This window comes from Pantherophis guttatus, chromosome 2, assembly GCF_059756535.1.
Source record: "Pantherophis guttatus breed Tessera chromosome 2, ASM5975653v1, whole genome shotgun sequence".
NCBI lineage: Eukaryota > Metazoa > Chordata > Lepidosauria > Squamata > Colubridae > Pantherophis > Pantherophis guttatus.
In genome coordinates, this window is record NC_142064.1 from 149,797,595 (window position 1) to 149,822,114 (window position 24,520).

Consider the following 24,520-nt stretch of genomic DNA (forward strand, 5'->3'; position numbering starts at 1 on the left):
GGTAGCAAATAATACATAATTGTCTTCAATAAGTATCTTGCGACACTTGATGTTTACCAAGCAGCAGCAGCATAATATAAACAGAAGCCCAGCCCATTTTAAATGCCCTGCAATTTAGCTTTTTAAATTGCAATTTCTATTTTGCAAGGAGGGATACCGTAGTTCAAAATACATCGGCTTGCATCCAAGCAGAAGAGAGCCACATGCAGAAGAACGTTGAGACACAAACCCACAGCTTTTTAACCCTTTGCATGTATCGCGTCTCCGAGAACGCTCCAGCCACGTCCAAGGATAGAGTCTCCTCTGTAAAATTCCCTACAAACTCCCAGCAGCCCCGATGATGATGATGATGAGAGAGGGCTTCTGGAAGTAGCAGTTCCGCAACAACTGACAGTTTGCCTAGCTACCGGGAGTCTGAGAAATCACAATGCACGAGTCTGCACGAGTCTCATATTTTTTTTCCTGCCAGATCGAAAGGCGAGTGCCGCCAAGTTAGATAGGATTACCTCAAAAGTTTAGAAATGCAATTTACATTTCGAGACAAACCCTCCCGCTTTCGCTGCAGCAAATGGCCAGCAAGCAACGGGCAGCTCCATTTATGCCACACTTTAGACTGATGCCCACTTTGCACAACCACTGCAAGATCGAATCCGAGGCTCCGCCACCATATGGACGCCTTCGGTCTCCCTTCCTAAGGAACAACTCCCTCCCCCCCCCCCCAATCGCCCCGTGCTTCCCGCTCGGGGAACGGGGAGGGCGACGGTGCCGTTTCAACCCGCAGTCTGACGTCAGCGGGAATTAAAGGAAAAGCCAGTAATTGCGCGCAGCGGCGCTCCTGCCCCAGCCCCCGCCCCCACCTCCTCCTCTTCTCTCTCTGGCTTCTGCTACTACTGTATAGCGGGGGAAGGAGAGGCGGACGGAACGTGACGCCGTCCCCTTTAAGGTTGCCACGGGGACGGTTCGGCAAGTGAGAACGAGGCTCATTGACGTCACGCTGGGCGGTGATTGGCGGAGAGAGCTGGGTTTCCGGTGGGAGCGATTGCCGAGAAAGAGAAGGAGGCCGCAAATCGGGACAGGAGGAGGAGGAGGGGGGTCGACCATCGCGGAGAGGCCCAAGCAGGGAGTCGCCGCTCGGACCCGGGGTAAGTCAGAGCCGGGCCTCGAGTCTCTCCCGAGGAGGGTGAGGTAGGGGGGCTACGCAGCCGCGCAGGGGTGCAGCGAGGCCCGGTATGAGAGGCGCTGAGGCGGCTTTTGATCCGGGAGACGCCAGGCCTCCGTTGACTCCATTCTCGCCTCAGTGGAAACCGTCGAGCGGCGAGGCGGAGGAGGACCGTTGAGGGGACGAGGTTAGGGGCTCGGGCGGGGGGACGCTGCAAAGTACTCCGGGCGGGGGTGGGGTGTTGGGGGGCGGGGGCGGGGCATGGGGCCGGCCGGTACCGCGCCGTGGCTGGCTTTTTGGAGGGGGAGGGGACCGGTTGAAAACAAGCGGCGCCTCTGCACGAGAGGAGCGCCGTGGGAAGCGGAGGGAGCATCAGCGCGGCTCCCGGGAGATGTCGCCGCGTAGGCAGAAAGCCAGAAGGAATTGGGGACGAAGTCCTGCTTTGAAGTAGCTACTGGCTGGGGATTTTATTTATTTATTTATTTTGCTGGTAACCGTTGAGGCGAAGTCTTGAGGGACACTTAACTGATAGATTATTTGAGGTGAACATCTATTATTATTATTATTATTATTATTATTATTATTATTATTATTATTATTATTATTATTTTAAAATAAGCCACTTGAGCCTTCCATTCGGGGACAAACTTTGTATTTACCTAAAAAGGCAGGATTGTATTGGGAACAGAATTTATTAATATATTAAGTCTTGTCTGTGTTTGTTTGTTTTAAAAAAGTAGTGTTGGTGGTTTGGTTAAGAGATGGAGTGAACTAATGCTTGGATTGCTGTCTCCAATGTTTTGATTTGTTTTAGGACATCTCCAAGCCCATATTGTATGGAAAGCAAACCCTTAGCAGTTGGCTACATAGTTTACCACTTGCTTTAGTGTGGTTGCAGACCATGGTTAATGGTTGATTGCTCCGATCTCAGGAAATCTAAGCAAGCAGGATGGGAAGGGAAAAAAAAAACACCACACAGCCCAGAAGTAGAGAATGTCAAACCACTTCAGTAGTGTTGTCAAAACATGGTGGATATGTCCATGTAGTCGCTGGGAGTTTAGATTGATTTTACATGCTTTAATGGCACTGTTTGTTGGGTCTTGTCCAGAATGCTTCATGTTGGGCTAAATTTGCACTCCTAAGTTTCTGTATAGAAAAATCAGTAGATCGATCATACCCAGAGAGTTGCTGCAACTTGCCTCATATTATATAAGGTGCTTTCCTCTGGGTGTGGATAGTAAAAATCATCCTCCAGATGATTGTGTCAATATTTTGTTTCCTCCTGATAGAAATGGACTAAAACTCATAAGGGTATCAGGACTTTAATGACTAGTCCTTGGTTAAAATGAGAGATACTGTTCTCATAGATAAAAACTGCTAAGTTTAAAATAGCCTATAATTTATGGTCTCTTGAATATCTTAGTTTTCCTGTCCTGGTGAATGAACAGTTACTTTTTAACAGAAAGAACACATTTTGTAACTCCCAGTTGCTTTTTTTCCCCTTGGGAGAATTATAGGGAATTACCTTGAAATATGTTAAGTTGGTTCAGACTGTTATTAGGGTCTTGTAATAGTCTATCCTTCAGGTATGCAGCATTATTTCAATAAGATAGAGGATTCTTTTTGTCACTCATTTAGAATCTTTTCATAGATTAGATTTTTCTTCATATTTTTTTATCCCTAATGATTCATGTAGGTAGCAAATATATTTTCTTTGTCTGAAAGCAGACTTTAATTGGAATGAATTTAGACAGGTTTTACTTTGAATCCATTTTCTTCACATTGCAAATACTGATGGCAACATAAAGGTGTTTATAGAATTGAATTTTCACTTGATAGCTATGTGTAAAAATACATTGCCATTGTTCTTAAGGTAAATTCTACTAAAAATGGAATGACTTCTATTTGGCATACCTCATAAAATATTTGAGAAAAAAGTTTCTTGTCTGGTTTTTGCACTGTTGTCTGCTGCTACTGTCAACAGTGTGAATGTTTTTTCCACAGACTAATTTGCAAGCTGTTATAGAGCCACAGAGTAATTCTTGGACATTTAATTAAGCTGTGTGTTACTGACCTTTATTATGCAAGTTGTCAAAACAGAAGAGCCAGCTGATACTATAGAATTTAAGACAATATGATTGTAAATGCCATCTAATTATATGTGTGCTGTTCCATCAGAAAAAAGTTTGCTGTAATGTTTAAACTCTGCAAGAATTGACACAAATACAGTGTTTTGAAGGGGAGATTGATTATTCAGCATTTTCATTTTTTATTTAATCGGCAAATTATCCTCAGCAATGGTAATCCAAGGCATATGTTTAGAACTCTAAGAATATAGCCATGTATCTAAATATGTCACATAGGAAAGCATGTATTAATAGGGTGTTCCAACTATTCACTTTCTTACTTCCGTTTTGAAAGGTGATACTGGGATTAACAGTCTCCTGCAAATTCTGTGCATACCTGTAGTTGCTGTTGACTTCATCTCAAGTAAGTAGTGATAATCTGAAATAAACTCTTTAGTTCCATAATTATTTTTTTAAAAATCCACTAATGAATATTTTAATTTAATTATGGCAGCTTTCTTTCCAATCAATATTTTTCTTGAGAGCTATCATTAGTAAAATCATTTATTTTCATTTATCTTATTATGTTACCATCATGTTCATTATTGGAAGCAGTTTAGCTTCTGATATTCCTAGGATAATTGAACATGGGTTTTGGTTGAATTATGCTTTAATATTTTTTTTCTGATCCCCTCCCCCCCACCTCATATTATAACCAAGTACTATGTCTGCAAATACGTTAATGTTCAACTGCTATGTTTGCTGAGAGACATAAGTCTAATATACCTAGTGTACACTACTACTACACTAAGATTGCAATGGAAGCTAGAGTTTCAAATATGTTTTCTTTCAGATACCAGCAATGGCAGCCTCTAGCAGTAGCAGCAGTGAAGAAGAACGTAGCCTCCGTGAATGTGAGCACTACGTCCAAAAACATAACATCCAGCAACTCCTGAAAGATTGCATTGTCCAGCTTTGTACAGTGCGACCTGAGAGACCTATGGGCTTCCTCCGGGAATACTTTGAAAGATTGGAAAAGGTATAAACTAAATTTCATAAAAGAAAATGAGAAAAACACTCTCAAAATAATAATCCTATGCTTGACCTGGAGCACATCAACTTTTCAAAAAAGTACATCATTATTTAGTTCTCTGAAACATGATTAAGACTGGACTTTGAGGAAAATGCAGAGACAGATTCCTTTGTGTAAGATTCTGGATTTTTAAAATATTCATAGTAACTCTCTTTGGTTCAAGAGATTTTTATTTAGAATATTTTAGTTCTTTGCTTTTCACACATAGAAACAAAAACTAAATATATTCTTAAAATCAAATTTAACATCAATTTTCAAACTGGACAGAAAGGCCTATGAAAAGCACATTATGGTCCAAAATGAAAAGAATCATTGGAAGATAGAAAACTTATTATTTATTATCAACTCCATAAGATTTGTCGTAGAAATATGGTATTGTTTTCATATAATGTTATTCTTATAATCCTAGAATCTGGTTTTGACATGCTTTATAAAATATGATCTTCACTTTAGCCAGAACTTGTTTGAACATATTGAGTGTCTGTTCATGGAACCTGCCAATCAGAATTAACTATTTTGGGGACACAGGCCATAAATAGAACTAATTAACGAAGTGGGCTGAGTTTACACAAGATGCTAAAGTACACAAAAAGTCCAGTGTTACAGCTAATCTACTTTAACATGCATGCAAGTACAGTTAAATCTATATCCTGTTTGGCTAAACATTTTGCATACCTGCAACCATTTTATACACATTCAAAAAGATCCAAATACATAAATTGTGTTTACTGCACAACATGGCTACAGTAATACTTTCTTCTTGTTCTTTGACTGCTGTGTCAGTAACAGCTTCTCCTATCTCTATGTCAACATTCTGTGGAAGGAGAGAAGGTCAGCAACATTCATGGCATGGCAGCTGATTATCTAAAGGCATATCACAAGACCAATATTTAGCGTTTTCTGCAGTCGCTCTGAATTGTTAGATTAATACATTTAATTCTCTTGGGACATAATATTAGAAAAACCTATGTTTTGTGTAGAAGAGTCACTTTGCACATATATTGATAATTATGTATAAGTACTTTTAATTTACCCTTTAAGGATGGATACATAAACATTACTTTGATAGGTAAGACTCTTGTGATCCATGCAGCTTTGAATTTGGCTTGATCCAAACATTGAATTATGCAGTTTTCTAAAAGCAGTCAAGTGATTGTGTGAGCTTTTAAGTTCCTGGCTTGGATTCAGAAATGTCTTGTGCCAGCCGAAAGGACTATCTCACTGGACACTAGCATGAATCTCTGAATTCTTCTATTTACTTATCCTCTAGTGCCCATTTGTGTCAGGTCATAGGACTCTTTGGTCCACAAAGAGTGGAATTGATTTCTACAGGGTGTTGTCATGGGAAGAAGAGACAGCCAGTAAAATTCTTGTTTCTGGATCCAAGAGAAGTTTCTTACATATGAAATTTTTCATTGTAATTTAATGTTTTGAAGTGCATTGTATAAAACCGATAGATTAATGTACTGATTTTTTAGTTGATTTTTTTTAGCAGGAACCCTTTGAATAGGGACTGATACTTAAGGCAAGTGTGTTTATTTTAAAACTATATTGGTCTTATGTTTAATAAAATATTAAAAATTATATTTTTTTATTTTCTTCAAAATCGGGTTTCAAGTATAAATAGTACAATGCAATAGCTTTATAAGCAGTGTCCCAAATTTCCATAGTGATTTGCATAATTTAGCATAGATTGCATAATGATAGTCATTATTGACATAATTTGCATGTATGACAATTATGTAAATTGTTGTAATAATATAGTATCTACTTCAATGGATTGCCATGAATAATGAATATTTCCCCCGATTGAGATTTCACTCTCAAATCTACCCATGATCTAAAAGAAAATCCTGGTCATGTGCATAGCTGTGATACATTCTTGCACATTTTTCATTGTTATTCTCCATCATGAGATTCTCCATCATGAGAGAATTAACCCATCTTAATTCTTAAAATGTTGCTTACTAAAACAGCCTCTACACTACACTACACAACACAAGAACTGAATTGCTAGTTATATTGCTTGTCTAATAAATTACTTATAGGATAGGAGCCTAAGTGGCGTAGGAGGCTAATGCCTCCTAAAGCAGCATTTAACATCCAGCTGCCTGCAATTACTGCAAGTTCAATTCTCACCAGGCTCAAGGTCGACTCAGCCTTCCATCCTTTCTAAGGTGGGTAAATTGAGGACCCAGTTTGTGGGGGCAATAAGCTGATTTTGTATAAATATACAAAAGTATGAAGGCTATTGCTTAACGCATTGTAAGCCACCCTGAGTCTCCGGAGAAGAGCGGCATATAAATCAAATTAAAAAAAAAATTGTATTCCAAAAAGAGACATTCACTGTTGAACCAGCAAATTTCATAAATTTATGTTGTTTTACATATGTAAGTTGCTAATTGTCTTTTTTCTGTTGTCATATGTGATATATAACATTTTAATTCACAAAAAGTTACATTTTATGATTTTAAAATGATCGTAATTAAAATTGATTAATTAAAATAATGTTAAATTATTTTTATTTTAAAAGTTACAAAACCATTGAGCAGAATCTAATTGTCAATTTATGCAAACTGCTAGATAAGAATTTCAGCATTATATTTTAAAAATTACTCTAGCAGGTAATGATAAGATTTTTCAGATCATTAGGGCTTCAGGATTTATAAATTGCCTCTCTTTTTTCTAAAACAAAGAAGGGTAATGCAGATTGCTCTAAACTTGCAGAAGTGTAAAAGTATCTCTTCCCTTTTTAAAGTTTAATACAATATGCAATCTGATTGTATCAAAGCCTATGTCACCTTATTGATTCAGTAATTTAATTAAGTTCAAGTATTCATATGTACTTGGCAGCTTAAAATGACTTCTGCTAAGAATCAGTAATAACTTTAGGCAATTCTAAGTGCAAGATAGTTGACAAGAATGAATTTTGGTTTCTAATAAGTATGTGATCCAGTTTCAACCAGATAGTTTGTATATGTGTCACTGTGTATGAGTTTAGTAAAACAATTAAGAAAGAAGAAATAAACTATAATGTCTATATGGCTTAAATTTCTGTTTCCTTCTAGGAAGAAACAAAGCAGTTTATCAGTCAGCAGAAAGCCAGCTCTCGCACAGATTCCCGTGAAGATGAAATTTCTCCACCACCACCGATGAACCCAGTGGTTAAAGGTCGCAGAAGGCGTGGTGCCATTAGTGCAGAGGTTTACACTGAAGAGGATGCTGCCTCTTATGTTAGAAAGGTGTTGCTTCAAATTGTTACTTCATATAAGCCTTACTTCATGACTTGTATATTATTTTTTCCTTGGCCACTGGAACCTGTTTGGAGGAGTCAAACTGATTCTATTGTATGATTTCATCTCACATTTTTCTGATGTTAGCTCTCCTGTGATACCATCTGTATGATCTATATGGCTTTTGTATAGTTTAGTCAAAGCCTGGTTTTAAGAACCTGAATTATGAGAAAATCATTAAAATGTTGACTTATTTCTTGGTGCCATTATGCCAGCAAGAGGGACGAGTAAGACAAAAGTTTTGTTGCTTTATTCATTTTATCTTGCCAGCAAAATCAACATGTTTTAAATTATCTGGATGTTCAGGAGATGGATTCTAATACACTATAGTTAATACAGCAAATGGCAAACATTTTTTCCTGTATTTTCAGACTTCTATATTTTTCTTTAAATGAATAGATCTGCTATTCTTTGGGAAGAATAACACTCATTTAATTTTTTTTCTGAATTTGTATTCAGAATGTTGGCAAAACAATACGTTTGATGATTTGTATTTTTTTCTTTCAAATTAATAAGTATATCATGTTAGATTAAATTTACCTCTTCAGAAAAATGGTATATGATTGTGTCAAATAAAAAAAAGCTGGAATTCAGGGATGAATGATAAATCACTTAAAGTGCCTTCAGCTAAAACGTTGTGGGTATCTTCCATATTGCAGGTTATTCCAAAGGATTATAAAACAATGGCTGCCTTGGCGAAAGCCATAGAGAAGAATGTGCTCTTTGCTCATCTTGATGACAATGAAAGAAGGTAGGGTCTCTTCATTTAAATCAAACTAGAGACTGAATATCAAGGATTATTTTCCATTGGATTTGGGGGCTTTTTAAAATTTAACTTTGAACTAAGGTTTCCCAGCTGATTTCATTATTTTTTTTTGCAGCAAAAATTCTTATGTGAATCTTATATGAAACTCAATTTAGAAGAAACCCAGTGTATAGCTTTTAGAATTAATTACTTAAAATATTTAAAGGTGGTAATTAAAGTTTCTAACTGAATACTCCTCATTGGTTTTTGCCTGAAAGGTAGTTTTTTAAAGGTAAAGGCAAGGATCTCAATTTCAATTGTTAACATATGCCTGAAATTGAACTTGGATTTGACTCATTCTATATTGACAGATGTACATTGAATGGAAAGTGTGGATTGCTCTGTATGCAGCTCAAACAGACTGTGCTGCATCAGAACTACTGTTCTGTTTTGAATGCAGCAGGCTTTGAGACTGCTGCATACAAATTAGAATGACGGCTTGCCTGCTCAAAGTTTTGTCAGTTCAAAATAAAAAAAAATGTGGATCTGGCAAACTCTGAAAATCTCATAAGAATTTGCTTTTGCATCCTCAGGAGGTTGTGTCTATGGAATATTCCTCCTAGACTATGTATTCCATAGAGTATTATAGTAACCTCATGTCACTCCCAGCGTTTGCAATCTACTTTTTTTTACTTCCTAGGCAAGACTAGAAACATAACTAAAGGTGAATTGTAAGATTAAAGAAGAAAAATCTATCATTGTCTTTTGTTTGGCACAATTACTACTCTCAAATTAGTTTTCAACTCAGATAAACTTTGTTTTATGAATTTAAGTTTGGGATTATTTTATAATAATTTATACCTTCTTCCTTGTACCACATGTCGGGAGTAATAATCATATCTGTGTTATAAAACATGTAGAAGTGCTCTTTAATTTACTCAAACTAAGGCTGCATGGATATTTTTAATATTGAGTCTTCCTCTAACTAATCAAGCAGGATTTTTTTTGGCAAAGCCAATTTTTAGTTGTATTTTAAAAATGGTGTTCATTATAATTGTCTTAGAATTGAAAAATAGGAAACAGTGGACTGTTCACATTGTTACAGATTCCATTATGAAAATGGAATGAGGTAGGAAATAACACCTCATTTCAGCAAGTGAATGTCAATTGACAATATTAGCATAAATGTGTTCCACTTTTTCCTTTTATGCTGAGTAAATCTATATTCTCTTTCAGTGATATATTTGATGCGATGTTTCCAGTCACTTATATTGCTGGTGAGACTGTGATACAGCAAGGTATGTGATTTATTTTTTTGATTGGAATTTATTTAACTTCTAAGGTTTTACGTAACACTTTGTTTTTTTATGACATAGGACTTGATATAGAAAGATGTTCTAAATATATTACAGATAGTTTTCGACTTACAACAGTTGGTTTAGTGATCATTCAGAGTTACAACGGCCCTGAAAAAAAGTGACTTATGATCCCTTTTCACACTTACAACCGTTGCAGCGTCTCCATGGTCACATAATCAAACTTCAGACACTTGACAACTGATTCATATTTATGACGATAGCAGTGTCCCTGTATCATATGATCACCTCTTGCAACTTTTTGATGAGCAAAATCAGTGGAGAAGTCAGATTCACTTAACAACTGAAGTGATTCACTTATCAACCATGGCAAGAAAGGGCATAAAATGGGACAGAACTCATTTAACTGTTTCAGTAAGTAACAGGAAATTTTGGGCTCAACTCTGGTTGTAAATTGAGGACTACCAGTATTCACTATGCAATATATTAGGGGTTTCTTCTGATGTAAGTTATTTTTTTTTTTTTTTTTGGTAATGCTTTGATAAATTGGTTAGGATTAAGGATACAAATCTTAAAAACAAATAGCAGCCAGCATTGGTTTTTGCAGAAGCTTTTACATTGACTTGAGGTAAGCTGGTTGGTCCTTAACTATCCAATCATAGCTGAATAGCTCCATCTTTTTTATTAATAGTTAGACATGGAATACAAAGTCTAATTTGCATAAATTTGCACGAAGAACTGAAAGAAATACTGAATATTGTAAAATTATGCTAAATATAAAATTGTAATTGTACGTATTATGTTGATTGATATTCGATCTAAAAAGTTCTGTTGATGCTAAAATTAAAAGGCACATCTCTAATGCTTTTTAAATGATTAGGAAAGTTATTTTACATACTGTTCTTTTCTTTCTTAAGGTGATGAAGGAGATAACTTCTATGTTGTTGATCAAGGAGAAATGGATGTAAGTTTTTTCCCCCTTCCTTAAATATATTGATCTAGTGTTGTTGCATAATTTTAATATGTGTATGGTAATATTAAAGATGGTCATGATTATTAAATACAATGCAAATAACCAGTTGGGATTTGACCCTCTATTGTGGCCTTTCTCTAAATTTACTTTAGTCATGCATTTTCTGATATTTTCTGATAGAGCACAGGCTACTGTTGAGACCAAATTAAGATATTGGTTGGTGCTTTAACTGTGTTAAGCAGTTTATTTTAATCATGGCTTATAAAATCATTACGTAGTGATAAACTGATAAAGAAGTTTTCATTATTAATTCCAAATAATAATTGTAGCATATTTTCCTGGTACTTTAAGTAATCAGGAATGAAAAGTATGAACAATAACTATCAAAGTCATTGCAAATTGGGTGGCATACAAATTTAATAAATTTAGTTTCAATGTAAAGAGCTTGGCCTGGGTTTCCCCGTCCTATAGGAGATACAAGGGGACTTGATCCAGGAGACTGGCCTCTTCAGTAATAACTCCCACAGTATCGCACAATGCTCCCTCCTGGAAGCTTGATTCACTCCCATCCTTATGCTCAAGAACTTTCTCAAAATGATTTTATTTCAGCAGAACCTGGGCCCTACATTGGCACGTATCTGTTTTTATAGTTTTGTCATAGCCCTGTATATCTCTATTGAATGGATTGTTTTAAAGATATGGCATTGTTCACTGTTTGGATTGCTCAAATACAGGTTGTCCTCAACTTACAACTATTCATTTAGTAACTGTTTGAAGTTATAATGGCACTGGAAAAAGTGACTTATGACCAGTTTTCAAACTTATGACCATTACAGCATCCCCATGGTCACATGATCAAAATTTGAGTTCTTGGCCATTGGCATGTATTTATGAAGTTGTCCTGTCCTGGGGTCATGTGATCACCATGCGTAACCTTCCCAGCCAGCTTCTGACTACAGAGTAAATGGGGGGAGCCAGATTCGCTTAATTATGGTATGATTCACTTAATAACTGCAATGATTAGTTTAACAACTATGGCAGAAAAGATCGTAAAATTGGACAAAACTCACTTAACAACTGCCTTGCTTAGGAACAGAAATTTTGAGCTCAGTTGTGGTTATAAGTCAAGGACATGGGTGTCAAACTCACCATGTCATGTTGCCATCATGTGATGTTTCATGACGTTTTCCCCATTTGCAGAACTGGGGTGGGCGTTGGCGTGCGTGTGATGCATCCGGCCCACAGGCCGCCAGTTTGACACCCCTGGTCAAGGACTACGTGTATACAGCTAAAGCCATTCAGATTGGAGCAGTCTATAAGTGTAAAAAAATATATATCTTAGTAATACTTTTGAAAAGGCAGCATAGAAAGAGTATTAATCTCTTGAACCTTGGTGTTGGAGAAGATCCTTTAGAGAATATCTTGGGCAGCCAAAAATAAATAAATGGACCATAGGATTAATTGTTCCAGAGTTCTCAGTCAAAGCACAATGGCCAGGCTCATATTACCACATTTTGGATACATTTTGTGACAACCTAGCTCTGTGGAGAAGTTTTTAATGCTATGAAATGAAGATAGAAAAAGAAGAATAGGGTGACTAGTAGCAAAGTGGATGGATTGAACGCCAGTGGGTTTATCATTGAAAGATGTGAGGGATCAGGTTGAAGACAGATCATCCTCTATGCAGTCACTTGAGAGTCAACAATTACTTGATGGCACGTAATTAATGAAAAGTAACTTGCACCCTAGGTAAATTGGGGTAAATAATTGGGGTAAATAAATAGAGTGAACCCTTTTATCATGCAAATAATCCTTAAACATTTTTCCAAACAGGAGCAGCCTCTCGGCATTTGCATATTATGAACACATGAGAAATTATTAAGATGTTATTTGTTTGATTTCATTCTGTTCTGGAAAGGCCTCGATGCTGTTAACAAAATTTAAAACAGAATGTAAAAAGATTTTATTTTTTTAAAAAAGCTAGAATTAACAAAGTACATATCAAAACCAAAAGAAAATATATTTTGAAATAAATGTCTATATATTCCTCCTCCAGGTTTATGTGAACAGTGAATGGGCCACCAGTGTTGGAGAGGGGGGCAGCTTTGGAGAACTTGCACTGATCTATGGGACACCCCGAGCAGCAACTGTCAAAGCAAAAACCAACGTGAAACTGTGGGGTATAGATCGAGATAGCTATAGAAGAATTCTTATGGTAAGTATTTCAGTGTCTTGAAAGAAACAATGCATTTATAGCATACTGTATTTGGGGAAGCATATCAGTAAATAGTAGAATTATAATGAACTGAGTAGAATTATAATGAACTGAAGAATAGTAGAATAGTAGAATTATAGTATATATTCATTATATTCTAATGAATAGTAGAATTATAATGAACTGAAGAACAGCTGAGTAGTGATAATTTCATCTGAATGTAGCCTTTCACAAAATGGATATTGGATGTTTATATTAGTGATCAGTTTAATACATCATGTCTGTGCTTACTTCATGATTAAGATGTCACAAATTGGTTGTTTATACTAAGTGATACGAAAATGAGGCACAGTTCTTTAATTTCCACTCTTGTGGTGGGACTTATACAATTTTAGCTTGCTAAATCCCAGTCAAACATATTTATTGTTTTCATCAATGAAAATGAATGACTTGACAGCTCAGTTTCTGAAATTCACCCTTGCTGCATTGTAAATGTTAAAAGTGAATTACAGACATAACAGTTTTCTTAGAAGTCTTGAGCCGTATTATTAAATATGATATTGAATGAGTATTGTTTTACAGAGTTCTCAGTAATGCTCTAACCTGACCTCATGAACTTCATTTAAGATGGGCAAGTTTAGTTTTTCATTTTTAATGTGCCATTTAATTTATTTGCACTTCAAAATCTTAAATCCCACTTTAAATGGGAAGGCAATGAAACTCCAATCATCAGCATTTTAATAAAATTCAGTTTTTTCAACTGTAAACTAAATTGATTGAAATACATAAGAGGCTCTTGCTTATAATTAATTTGTTTTGTCTCATGATGGCTAGAAAGTGCAAGAAAAAAAGCAATTAGTGAAAATAACTTCTCTCTACACTATGTAGAGAGCCATGCCCATAACAGCACACTATTAAATGCTGTGAACAGAATATAATTCATGTGAATATTGGATCAGATATCTAAGTCCCAAGGCAGCTTTTGTTTTTGTATTATACATTAAAAACCCTCTTAAAGGCCAAAAACTTTTCGCAACAAGTTTAGCGCACTGACATCTAAATGGATGCACATGAAACTGATTTTTTAAAAAAATAAATGGACCGAATATGCCATATAGATACTTAGTGTAGGACTCTGCATGGCATATTATGTTCATTTATTTTTAAAAAAAATATAAGTCACCTTTTTGCTCTTCTGGGTCTCTAAATAATATTCTTTTAAACTATTATTTATTGTACAAGCATTCAATCAGGAACTAACAAACCAAGAACTCAGAACTATTTGTGACCTTAATATGCTCATGACAGGAGAGTATTCTGGCTTCCTAAAACAGCAAAATAGAGATAATACTGATTTTCAGGTGTATTTTCTTTCCCAACTTCCAGGGTAGCACACTGAGGAAGAGAAAAATGTATGAAGAGTTTCTTAGTAAAGTGTCAATACTTGGTAAGTGTGATTTCTTGGTGTTACTACTACATGGGCAGATAGAGAATATTACATGCATTCTGTTATTCTATATTTTGTTGGTGCTGTTCTCCTTTTTATTTATTATTTTGCATTGTATTGTACTGCTGATCTTTTTATCATCCTGCTTATACTTTGTCAATAGTCTGAATAACAAATTCTGGGGTTTTGTTCTTCCTTTTGACAAAAGTTTGGTTTGTGACTAACTTGTATTGCTGAAAAAATGCAGAAAAAATGTTTCAATTTCTGTATGCTCTTCAGCATATAGCTTCCTCTTAAATATTTTCTTCCATCATTTTGTTTGGTGTCCTTCAGTCTTTTATTTTTTATTCAACTCTTTTCTTACATCTTTATGCTTCCTATATATCTGTGTGTGTTTGCGCACACCCGTGCCCATATCATTGACTTGTTTATGTACTCATGTAGCCTGTCTCCAAAACAGGATTTAGAGTCCAGCCACTGCTTCAGAACATCTTTCTGTGATACATATTAAATTGTCACATTTTTTGCAACCTTGCTGTAAAGGAAAGCAACTGTACATGAGAAACTTACTGCTTGTAAGGATCTGTTACGTTATCAGTTGTATGATGACCTATTTACAGTATTGTCAATTGTAAGCATTTAGCTATTTCTAAAGACAATTTTTGATCACTTCATTGTTTTTAAAATACCTTATTTATGTTGATGAACTGTTAAGAAGAGATAACATTTTGAATAACCCACTGCCATAAGAATTAATTTGACTTTGATTTAGGGAGCAATTTTGTTTCTTACGACATAGATACAAAATGGGTTTGTTTTGGAGCGTTTTCTATGGAGTATTACCAGCTCTGTGAGTGAAAGAGAATCTCCTTATTGAACCTGGAACATTGCTACCAGTATGCAGAGATGTCCATTAGAATAGCCAGTGCTTACACTAAAAGTTCCGCATTAAGTTGCAGGCTCTTAACTTCCAGCAGCCGCAATTGCGTGACCAGTATTGAGTGATATTGGAATTTGTATTTCAGTAACTTAAGAGGGCACAGTTATTTTAGTCCTGGCCTACTAATTAAAACATAATCACCTAATCTGCTATAAAGGACCTTGACAACCCTTTTGGCATTGTTGAGATGTTATTATTTGAATTGCCAAATTTGTGATGTCAATGAATGTTAAATTGTTTGTAGTAAAGTGAGAGATTGCGATTGAATAGCCTGCATAATGGATGCTGGGGTAGATAGGAGCAGAAAACCCTCATTTTAAGTAAACAAATACCTTATTTATAAATCTTTGCAACCCAGCAAAATTCGCTATTAAATACTTACCTTTTAATTTAGAATCCCTTGACAAATGGGAACGTCTCACAGTGGCTGATGCATTAGAGCCAGTACAGTTTGAGGATGGACAAAAAATCGTGGTGCAGGGAGAACCTGGAGATGAATTTTTCATTATATTAGAGGTGAGTAATAATAGTATGTATTGCTTGTTAGTTACAGTTTTAGCTTCATTTCTCTTGATTTAACTCTGATTTTTTTTTTCAATATTAGAGTCCAATCCCTATCATGAAATGTGATTGTATTTTTGAAAATGTATGTAAAAGTACTAGCAATACTTCACTGAGTTTGAAATAGCTCTCAGTAAATTTAATTATTTGATCATGATTGGAGAATATGATTTTAAAAAAAAACCATACAGCAGAAAGAATATCCAGTTTGATTATAAAACAAACTTGTGGGTAATATATGGCACCAAGGATGGACACACAGCCTCTCTCAGTAGGTCTTAAGGGTTATGGGAACACATTAATTTGAGTTATTAAATGGAGATGCCTCTGCTTTCTGAATTTATGATGAAACTGTTGTTCTGGCAAATAGAAAAAAAACTGTCACTAACCCTCTGATTCCTTTATAGGGTACAGCTGCTGTGTTGCAGCGCAGGTCAGAGCACGAAGAATTTGTTGAAGTGGGCAGACTTGCACCCTCTGATTATTTTGGTGAGTTTTCCTTTATCTTCCATCCCTTCCACCTCCCATAAGCACATCAGTGTTATCTCACCATGTCTCTGTAAGTGCTTAAGTCAGGGAAATGCATTGCACCAGCAGGAAATAATTGATATCAAAGCAGCAGTGAAATCCAGCCAGATCTATCTGGCTCGCGCAAACCGGTAGGGCCGGCAGCAGGAGGCTCCGCCCACCCACTGGGACGTCATTATGTCTCATTTTTTACCCTCTGCGCATGCGCAGATAGCGCGTGTGCTCCCACGCACTTCTGTTCCCGAACCAGTAGCGAAGGTAAGTGGATTTCACCGCTGCATCAAACTGATACTAATCCGCATAGTAAAAGTTGCTTGAAAAAGATGCAATATTCCTCAGAGATAAATAGATTTTAGTGAAGGTGATTTACTTTCTTCTTGGCTGGTGATGACAGAATAGCTTTATGTCCTTACCAATCTTTTTAAATTCTGGCTTGGAATCTGTCATAAGAGCTTTGGATTGGAACATCAGACATTGATTGAAATAAAAGTCCCCTATCTAGATAATTTATTATCTGTCATTATGATCTTTGGAATAGGGTGTGGATTGAGTTAAAGCAGTGTCATATTATTTGAAGAAAGAATATTGTAGTTATCTTTTAAATATATTTCCACGGTATTATGGAACATTTCCATAAATGTGAGAAAATTATTTTCACTGCTGTCTGAGGGGGATTAGAATGAGGCAATTAGCTTCTTTACTCTGTTTTGTGCTAACTTCTCAAAGCCCAATTATATTAATAGTAAGCCATTTGATATGCAAAGAAGTCTCCTGTCCTATGTTAACTGTAGTTAGCATAACTTATTCTTTCTAACTGAAATTAATGTGAGAAGAGGGAAGTCAGACTCACATACTTTGACTTTTCCATCAATCCTATATAGAATTGTATCATTTTCTAAAATACATACTCTTATTTATTTATTTATTTATTTATTTATTTATTTATTTATTTATTTATTTATTTGGTTGATTTCTATACCGCCCTTCTCCCGAAGGACTCAGGGCGGTGTACAGCCATATTAAAATACATATAAATATACAAAATTTAAAACAATTTAAAATTGAATATATAAAAATTTGGCCCATAGATTAAAACACACATACACCCATTCTAAAATTCGTATTGGGCCAGGCTGGCTTGTTGGAACAAGAGGGTCTTCAAGGCGCGGTGAAAGGTACGCAGGTCGGGGATGAGACAAATCTCAAGGGGCAGCTCATTCCAGAGGGCTGGTGCCCCCACAGAGAAGGCTCTCCCGCTGGGTGTCGCCAGTCGGCATTGTCTGACCGACGGCAACCTGAGCAGCCCCTCTCTGTGGGAGCGTATTGGCCGGTGGGAGGCTGGCAGAAGGCGTTCTCTTATATACCCCGGTCCTAAGCCATGGAGTGCTTTAAAGGTGATGACCAACACCTTGAATCGCACTCGGAAGACCACCGGGAGCCAGTGCAGCTTGCGCAGGAGGGGTGTTATGTGGGTGCGCCGAGTCGCCCCCATAACCACCCGTGCGGCCGCATTCTGGACCAGTTGGAGCCTCCGAGTGCTCTTCAAGGGGAGCCCCATGTAGAGAGTGTTACAGTAGTCCAGACGGGACGGGACGAGGGCATGAGTGGCCGTGCGCAGGGCATCCTGGTCCAGAAAGGGACGCAACTGGTGTATCAGGCAAACCTGATAAAAAGCTCCCCTGGCCACGGCCATCATATGATCTTCCAGGGACAGCCGTGCATCCAGGAGAACACCCAAGTTGCGAACCCTCTCTGAGGGGGACAAGATCTCATCCCTAATAGTCAGCGATGGAGCCAGCTGACTATATCGGGATGCCGGAAACCACAGCCACTCAGTCTTGGAAGGGTTGTGTCTGAGCTTGTTCCTCCCCATCCAGATCCGCATGGCCTCCAGGCACCGGGACATCACATCAAGGGCATCATTGGGGTGGTCCGGGATGGAGATGTACAGCTGAGTATCATCAGCGTACTGATGGTACTTCACCCCGAAACCACGGATGATCTCACCCAGTGGCTTCACATAAATGTTGAACAGAAGGGGCGAGAGGACCGACCCTTGTGGCACCCCACATATAAGGTGCCTCGGAGTCGACCTCTGCCAACACAGACTGTGACCGGTCGGAGAGAAAAGAGAACCACCGCAACACGGTGCCCCCCACCCACAACTCTTCCAACCGGTGCAGCATGATACTATGGTCGATGGTATCAAAAGCCGCTGAGAGGTCTAATAGGACCAGGACAGAGGAACAACCTCTGTTCCGAGCCCTCCAGAGATCATCCACCAACGCGACCAGTGCCGTTTCTGTGCTGTACCCAGGCCTGAACCCCGACTGGAATGGATCCAGATAAACCGTTTCATCCAGGTACTGGGGAAGCTGTTGCGCCACCACACTCTCAACATCCTTCGCCACAAAGCGAAGGTTGGAGACTGGACGATAATTTGCTAACACTGCCGGGTCCAGGGAAGGCTTCTTGAAGAGAGGCCTCACCACCGCCTCTTTCGAGGCGGCGGGAAAGTCACCCTCACTCAATGAAGCATTTATAATCCCCTGGATCCAGCCTCGTGTCATCTCCCGAGAGGCCAGCACCAACCAGGAGGGACATGGGTCCAATAAACATGTGGCTGTGCTCAGTCTACCCAGAATCCTGTCCACGTCTTCGGGAGTCACAGCATCAAACTCTTCCCAGATAACATTCTCAAGACCTGCCTCCATCATCCTTCCTGAATCTACCCAGTCAGAGTCCAAGTTTTCCTGAATCTGAGCGATTTTGTCATACAGATACTGCACAAAGTCCTCGGCCCTGCGCTCCAAGGGTTCCTCCCGCGCTCCCTGGTGGAGCAGGGAGCGGGTCACTCTAAACAGGGCGGCCGGGCGATTATCTGATGATACAATAAGAGTGGTAAAATAGTTACATTTTGCCGCTTTTATCGCCACTAGGTAAGTCATAATATGAGATCTTACCAGTGTTCGGTCGGATTCAGAAAGGCTGGTCCTCCAACTGCTCTCCAGGTGTCTTTTCCGGCGCTTCATCTCCCTCAGCTCCTCAGTGAACCAAGGAGCCAGGTGAGACCGGCGCCGGGTCAGAGGCCGCAAAGGCACGACCCGATCCAAAGCTCCAGCGGCCGCCCTATCCCAGGCGGCCACTAGGTCTTCAGTTGAGGCGTGAGTCAGAGCCTCAGGGAATGGCCCAAGCTCCGTCTGGAACCTATCAGGTTCCATCAGGTGCCTGGGGCGGTACTATGCGACACTAACAATGAGCAATAGGTACAAAACCTGCAACCACAAGTAGTGTTAAATCAATTGTGGATTATTACAAATAAATCTAAAAGGGGAGGGGATTCAAAACACGGTATGTTTAATCCAGATTTAATGTCTATTGGGAATTCTGAAAATATTTTTTTACTTTAAAACACCATTCCACAACACTGTAAAAGAACATTTTTAACATTTGAGCTTGAAAAAAGTCTCTATATTCACTATTACTTGGAAACAAGTGAATCCTTCCCCAAATTTTGAGGCTGTGAAGCAAAATTGCATTGAATAATAATCGGTGATTCTCCTACAGGAAATAAATGGAGTGAAAAGGATTCTCTTCATTCTTAACACATTTTATTTATAATGTCTAAGATCTAGTTTTTGCTTGAAAGAAAAGTCTAGTTTTCATTTGAAGGAAGATGGAAATACTTATCTCTATTCATATTAAGGCAGGAATAGACAATCTTCCAATTACTAAAGTTTATATTCTGCTTTTTGACTGTATGAGAGCCATAGTGAGTGGAGCAATCCTGGAATACCTGTGGGATTTGGTTTTTTTTCTGCTTTTTCACCCTTGGGGTTCTGAGGGATTTTAATTTTTGTTGTACATTGTTTTTACCATGGCTGTTCACCGCCCTGAGTCCCTCGGGAGAAGGGCGGTATACAAATATAATAAACTAAACTAACTAAACTAAACCAACCAAAATATTGCTTTAATGTAAGTAAAACTTATTTTAAAGGTTTAGTTGTGTTTCCTGTCTTTAAATGTCAGAAGTTTTCTCCAGTTTTAAATCATGGCTGGAGGAAGCTTCAAAAATCAGGTACGAAGATATCATTTATCCTTAGAGCATCAGGTTGCCCACCTCTAGGTTAGCATACAAGCCAACAATGCACGATGTATTATGTTGATGAAATTTCACAACAATCATTTCCAAATATTTCCTGTTTAGGAGATAAGAGAAGAAAGGGTGGGCTATCCACAATTGTCTAAGCCTCATTAGGGGGAACTAATGAGAATAAAAATAGCTACAGCAGTTCAGGAATTATTATAGTTTTTCTCTCATAATGAAAGCATAGTTTTAGTTCAGTACATAAGTTATCAGTTTTCCATTATTTGGTCCATTTGTAATAAATGTCTTTTTTTCCCTTGTAGGCGAAATAGCTCTATTAATGAATCGTCCTCGTGCTGCCACTGTTGTTGCTCGTGGCCCCTTAAAATGTGTAAAGCTTGATCGGCCCAGATTTGAGCGTGTCTTGGGTCCATGCTCCGATATTCTGAAACGGAACATCCAGCAGTACAACAGCTTTGTCTCTCTCTCTGTCTGAAGTCTCCCTCCTTCTCAAATACATGCTTCACAAACGCAGACTGTTTTCATTACTCTTGTGCAGAGCCACACGGCTACTGGCTATTGCAGCTTCCTGTCTGTCTGAGAGTGGGGGTGGGGTGGGGTGGGGGGACGGGAAGAAAGCAGTTGCTTTTCACAGCGTTTTAAATTTTAGAGCATTATTTTGGTGCTCCTAGCACCATTGAAAAATAGGGAATTGTATGGAAACTTTTACTGTTACTGCTTCTCTCTGTGCAATGTACACTGTCCAGTATGGCCAGTGACTGCCATTCCTTTTGCTGGGAACAATTCCTGAGCACCGAGGTTATTGCAGTAGAGTTAAGGATGTAACAGTGGGAAATTCTAAACGTGCGTTCTCCACAGTGAGTCCCATGTTCCTTTTAGATTGTGATCACTTTCTACTGTACTTTTCTCAGATGGAGAAACTTACCTTCTCAGCTCAACCTCTTGGCAAAATGTTCTGGATATGGGTGATGTTTGGTTAAGTTTACTGAGATCAGCTTCTAGTAAAACCAGAGTTAGAAGTTTGATAGTTTTGTGCATCTGTATCCATTTCAAGATGGCTTGGTTATTGTTTGTCAGGTTTTTGTATACAAGCTTTTGTTTTGGCAACTATTGTCAAGTGTTGCTATCTTTGGCACAGCAAAAAGTTTTGCCTGTTCTCAGATGTGAATATTTATAATATATGCCTCCTGATTTTTCTCAAAGGGCAACCAATGTGCTAAACCCCTGAACATAGGCGTAGGTGTTTACACTAGTGTACTGCTCCTCAGCTAGTGTGAGTTGTAACACCCCATCCACACTATCTAGAACAGGAAGCTGAAGGGTGCATTCTTATGTATGCAGTCTTATGCCTGCCCTTTCCAAGCTTTGCCTTCCCTGTTAACTTTGGAACCAGATAGTTCAGTGATGCTATTTATGTAACTGGTGGTCAATGCAGGATGGAATATACAGTCTAATTTAGGAAGATGATAGGACTCCGGCTAAAATGAAAGACAGGAAGCAGAAGAATCAATGCCTGTTTCCTGTCAAACTCCTAAAATATTTAGCTGGAAGGAGACACATGCTCTAGTTTGTTTGGCCTCACATTCTCATTGATCTAGTGGAATAACTAGTTTTTGAAAGTTAATCCTGTTGTCAAGTCAGAAGTGTGTTTCAGTATTTACCAGGTTTGTGTTAACAATATTCTGTGTGGCACTCGGTGCTATCCACTAGCTTTATTGAATTTCACAGTTGGAGAATGTAAGCAAGTCAGTTTATTTGTAACCTAAATGATCTAAAACTACTGTAGAGCTTTATATGGCAGCAAGTGTTTTGCATTGTTTATGAAACTGTTCTTAACAAATCTTACTTGCCCGGTTAGCGGCCCCTTCCCTTGGACAATTGGACCTAGTATACACCTTTCTGACTTGCTGGCTGTTGGAAGAACATTTGCTAATCATACTTTGCAGTTGGAGGAATAGGAACCTTAGCATATTCTTTGAAAAAAATCTGTGGGCAGCCATTGATATGTCCCCATATCTGGATTTGGATTAAATGTAAAATATACATTATTAATTCCTTCTGATCATCCTAACCATCTTGGTAAGGTAAGGATATCCACCTGCATTCTTCAGAGATCCATGTTACTTTTTTCTCTAAATTCTATTCAGTTCAAATCTACAGGGATTATTTTTCCTTATACCTTTTGTTATTTTTGAAGCTTGATTTGATCCTTGTTGAAGCACCAAAAAGATTTTAAATGTTATGTAAGCGCTAAAAAAAATGCACATTTTTTTATATAAGGCTTTCTAATCAAGTTTCACTACTGCGTCTTTTTAGCTTGCTGTTTACTCCCTTTTGTAGTTTTACCAACAGGATTTTAAGATGAACCAGCTACGTCTGAGTTAAATATTAATCACAGTTAAAGCTTTACCTTTGTGTGCAATTTAAATATGTTTGAATCCACAGTTGGTATAGTTTGCCTTAGCTAACATTCAGGGCTTTAGAAGATAATCTGTTTTGCTAGGTCACCTTAGCAAATTAAAAAAAATCTACTGCCCTAGAGTGCTATAGTAAACCAGAGGACCATTTTTGTATTGTTACCTGACTATAAGTCTGACTTATTGTATGTGCTAATATATTCCTTTTGTTATAGATTGTCCTAATGGCAGGTAAAGCAATAAAATGATTTAAATTCTTAAATGTAATCAGTGTTTCATTTTTGTGGGCCCTTCCCCTGCTAATTCTTGGATTTGAACAGACTAGCTGGGGATGGTCTTACTTTTTTCTGATACTGACCCACTTTTTACCTTAGCTAATGTAACATAGTTCCTTGTGTATTGTTAAATATGAACTTGTCAGCTCTTCAAAGTAGATCAGGCCTCTCCTATTTGACCACTGACTTAGTAGTAGCTCTTCTCCTGTCTCTCTCGGCCATTCATTCCCTCTGCGCTCTCTTTCACTAGGATCGCTATAGAGGAGCTTCACCTTGGAAAATAGTTACTTTTGAGTTAAATAATGGTTAGAACTAATTTTCTTTGATACAGAATTTTGACTCACATAAACACATATAAATTGGATGGGATTCATAAGAACCAAAAAAACCCTTGTTGCAGTTAAATTATATGGAAAATGGAGCCATGGTTCTGCACTAAAACATAAGATTATGTTTTTGGCTTAATGTGGAATGTAGATGTACCCTTTATGGCTTAGTGTGTAATGTGCAAACTGATCCATTGCATTGTAATCAACAAACCATAGATCAAAAATTCCAGCAAATGTTCGAATCAACCATTAGTATGTTTTGCAGGTCACTTAATGATGAGCAATTAATAAACACGGACTCTGCTTTAAATTTTAAAAATGAACTATGGGCTGATTGTCAAATAAATGAATCTTCTGATGCTTTGGTATCAACCAGGGCAAGAAAACATGACTTTCATAAATATAAATAGTTTGTAAGATCACTTGATAAGAAACAATGTATTGGGGTGTTTAATATTGTAGGGGATTATTATTCCTTTTGATAATCAAGTATCCGGGTAGACTTCAAGTGTTTCATTATGGCAAATTCACCCTGGGTTTTTCCTTTTATATACTCATGAGTGATGAAGTACATCAAGTTAATATTTAAACTTCCTGTATTAAGAGAAACCCACTCTTAAACTTCTCATATAATTGTTGTTAGCATTAAAAACATGCAAAAATGCCAAAAAATAGATCACCAGAGATAGTGACTACTTTATGGAAACATCAGCTTTTACTGACTGAGATCCAAAGTGACTATGCTGATGCATTCCTGTAATCCCATGGGCCTTGGAACCAGACATTTTATTTGAAGAATGTTTTAAATCTTCATATCTGGAAACTATCAGCAGAGGGAGTTGAAATACTGTACGATCATTGACTTAAATAATGTAACCAATTTAATACTCTGATGAACCATTGTTCAAAGATGGTAATCGAGCTGAAGTGAAAATCAAAATTCGTAAACTTTGGTTATCAATGTTACACGATACCCAAATATTAAGTATTTCCAGGGAAGTTTATGGAGTCTCCAGGTAATTTCCCCAAAGTTGTCGAATTGATGATTGAGTATC

General features: G+C 37.8%; 1 protein-coding gene across 2 annotated transcripts; it reads left to right on the forward strand.

Moving 5' to 3' along the window:
- The first annotated feature begins 707 nt into the window (after window positions 1–707).
- Window positions 708–23,123, forward strand: PRKAR1A (protein kinase cAMP-dependent type I regulatory subunit alpha). 2 transcript variants are annotated; one of them, XM_034412692.3, is made up of 12 exons: window positions 708–1,142; window positions 3,581–3,649; window positions 4,079–4,264; window positions 7,387–7,560; window positions 8,271–8,362; window positions 9,593–9,654; window positions 10,590–10,636; window positions 12,702–12,860; window positions 14,247–14,307; window positions 15,642–15,763; window positions 16,216–16,297; window positions 20,747–23,123. In XM_034412692.3, exons 3-12 carry the CDS (start codon window positions 4,088–4,090, stop codon window positions 20,917–20,919), a joined length of 1,149 nt encoding a protein of 382 aa, XP_034268583.1. In that variant the 5' UTR covers window positions 708–1,142; window positions 3,581–3,649; window positions 4,079–4,087; the 3' UTR covers window positions 20,920–23,123. The 2 variants fall into 2 exon arrangements, with proteins under 2 accessions (XP_034268583.1, XP_034268584.1); XM_034412693.3 differs by having other exon boundaries at window positions 1,130–1,346.
- The last annotated feature ends 1,397 nt before the right edge of the window (window positions 23,124–24,520 follow it).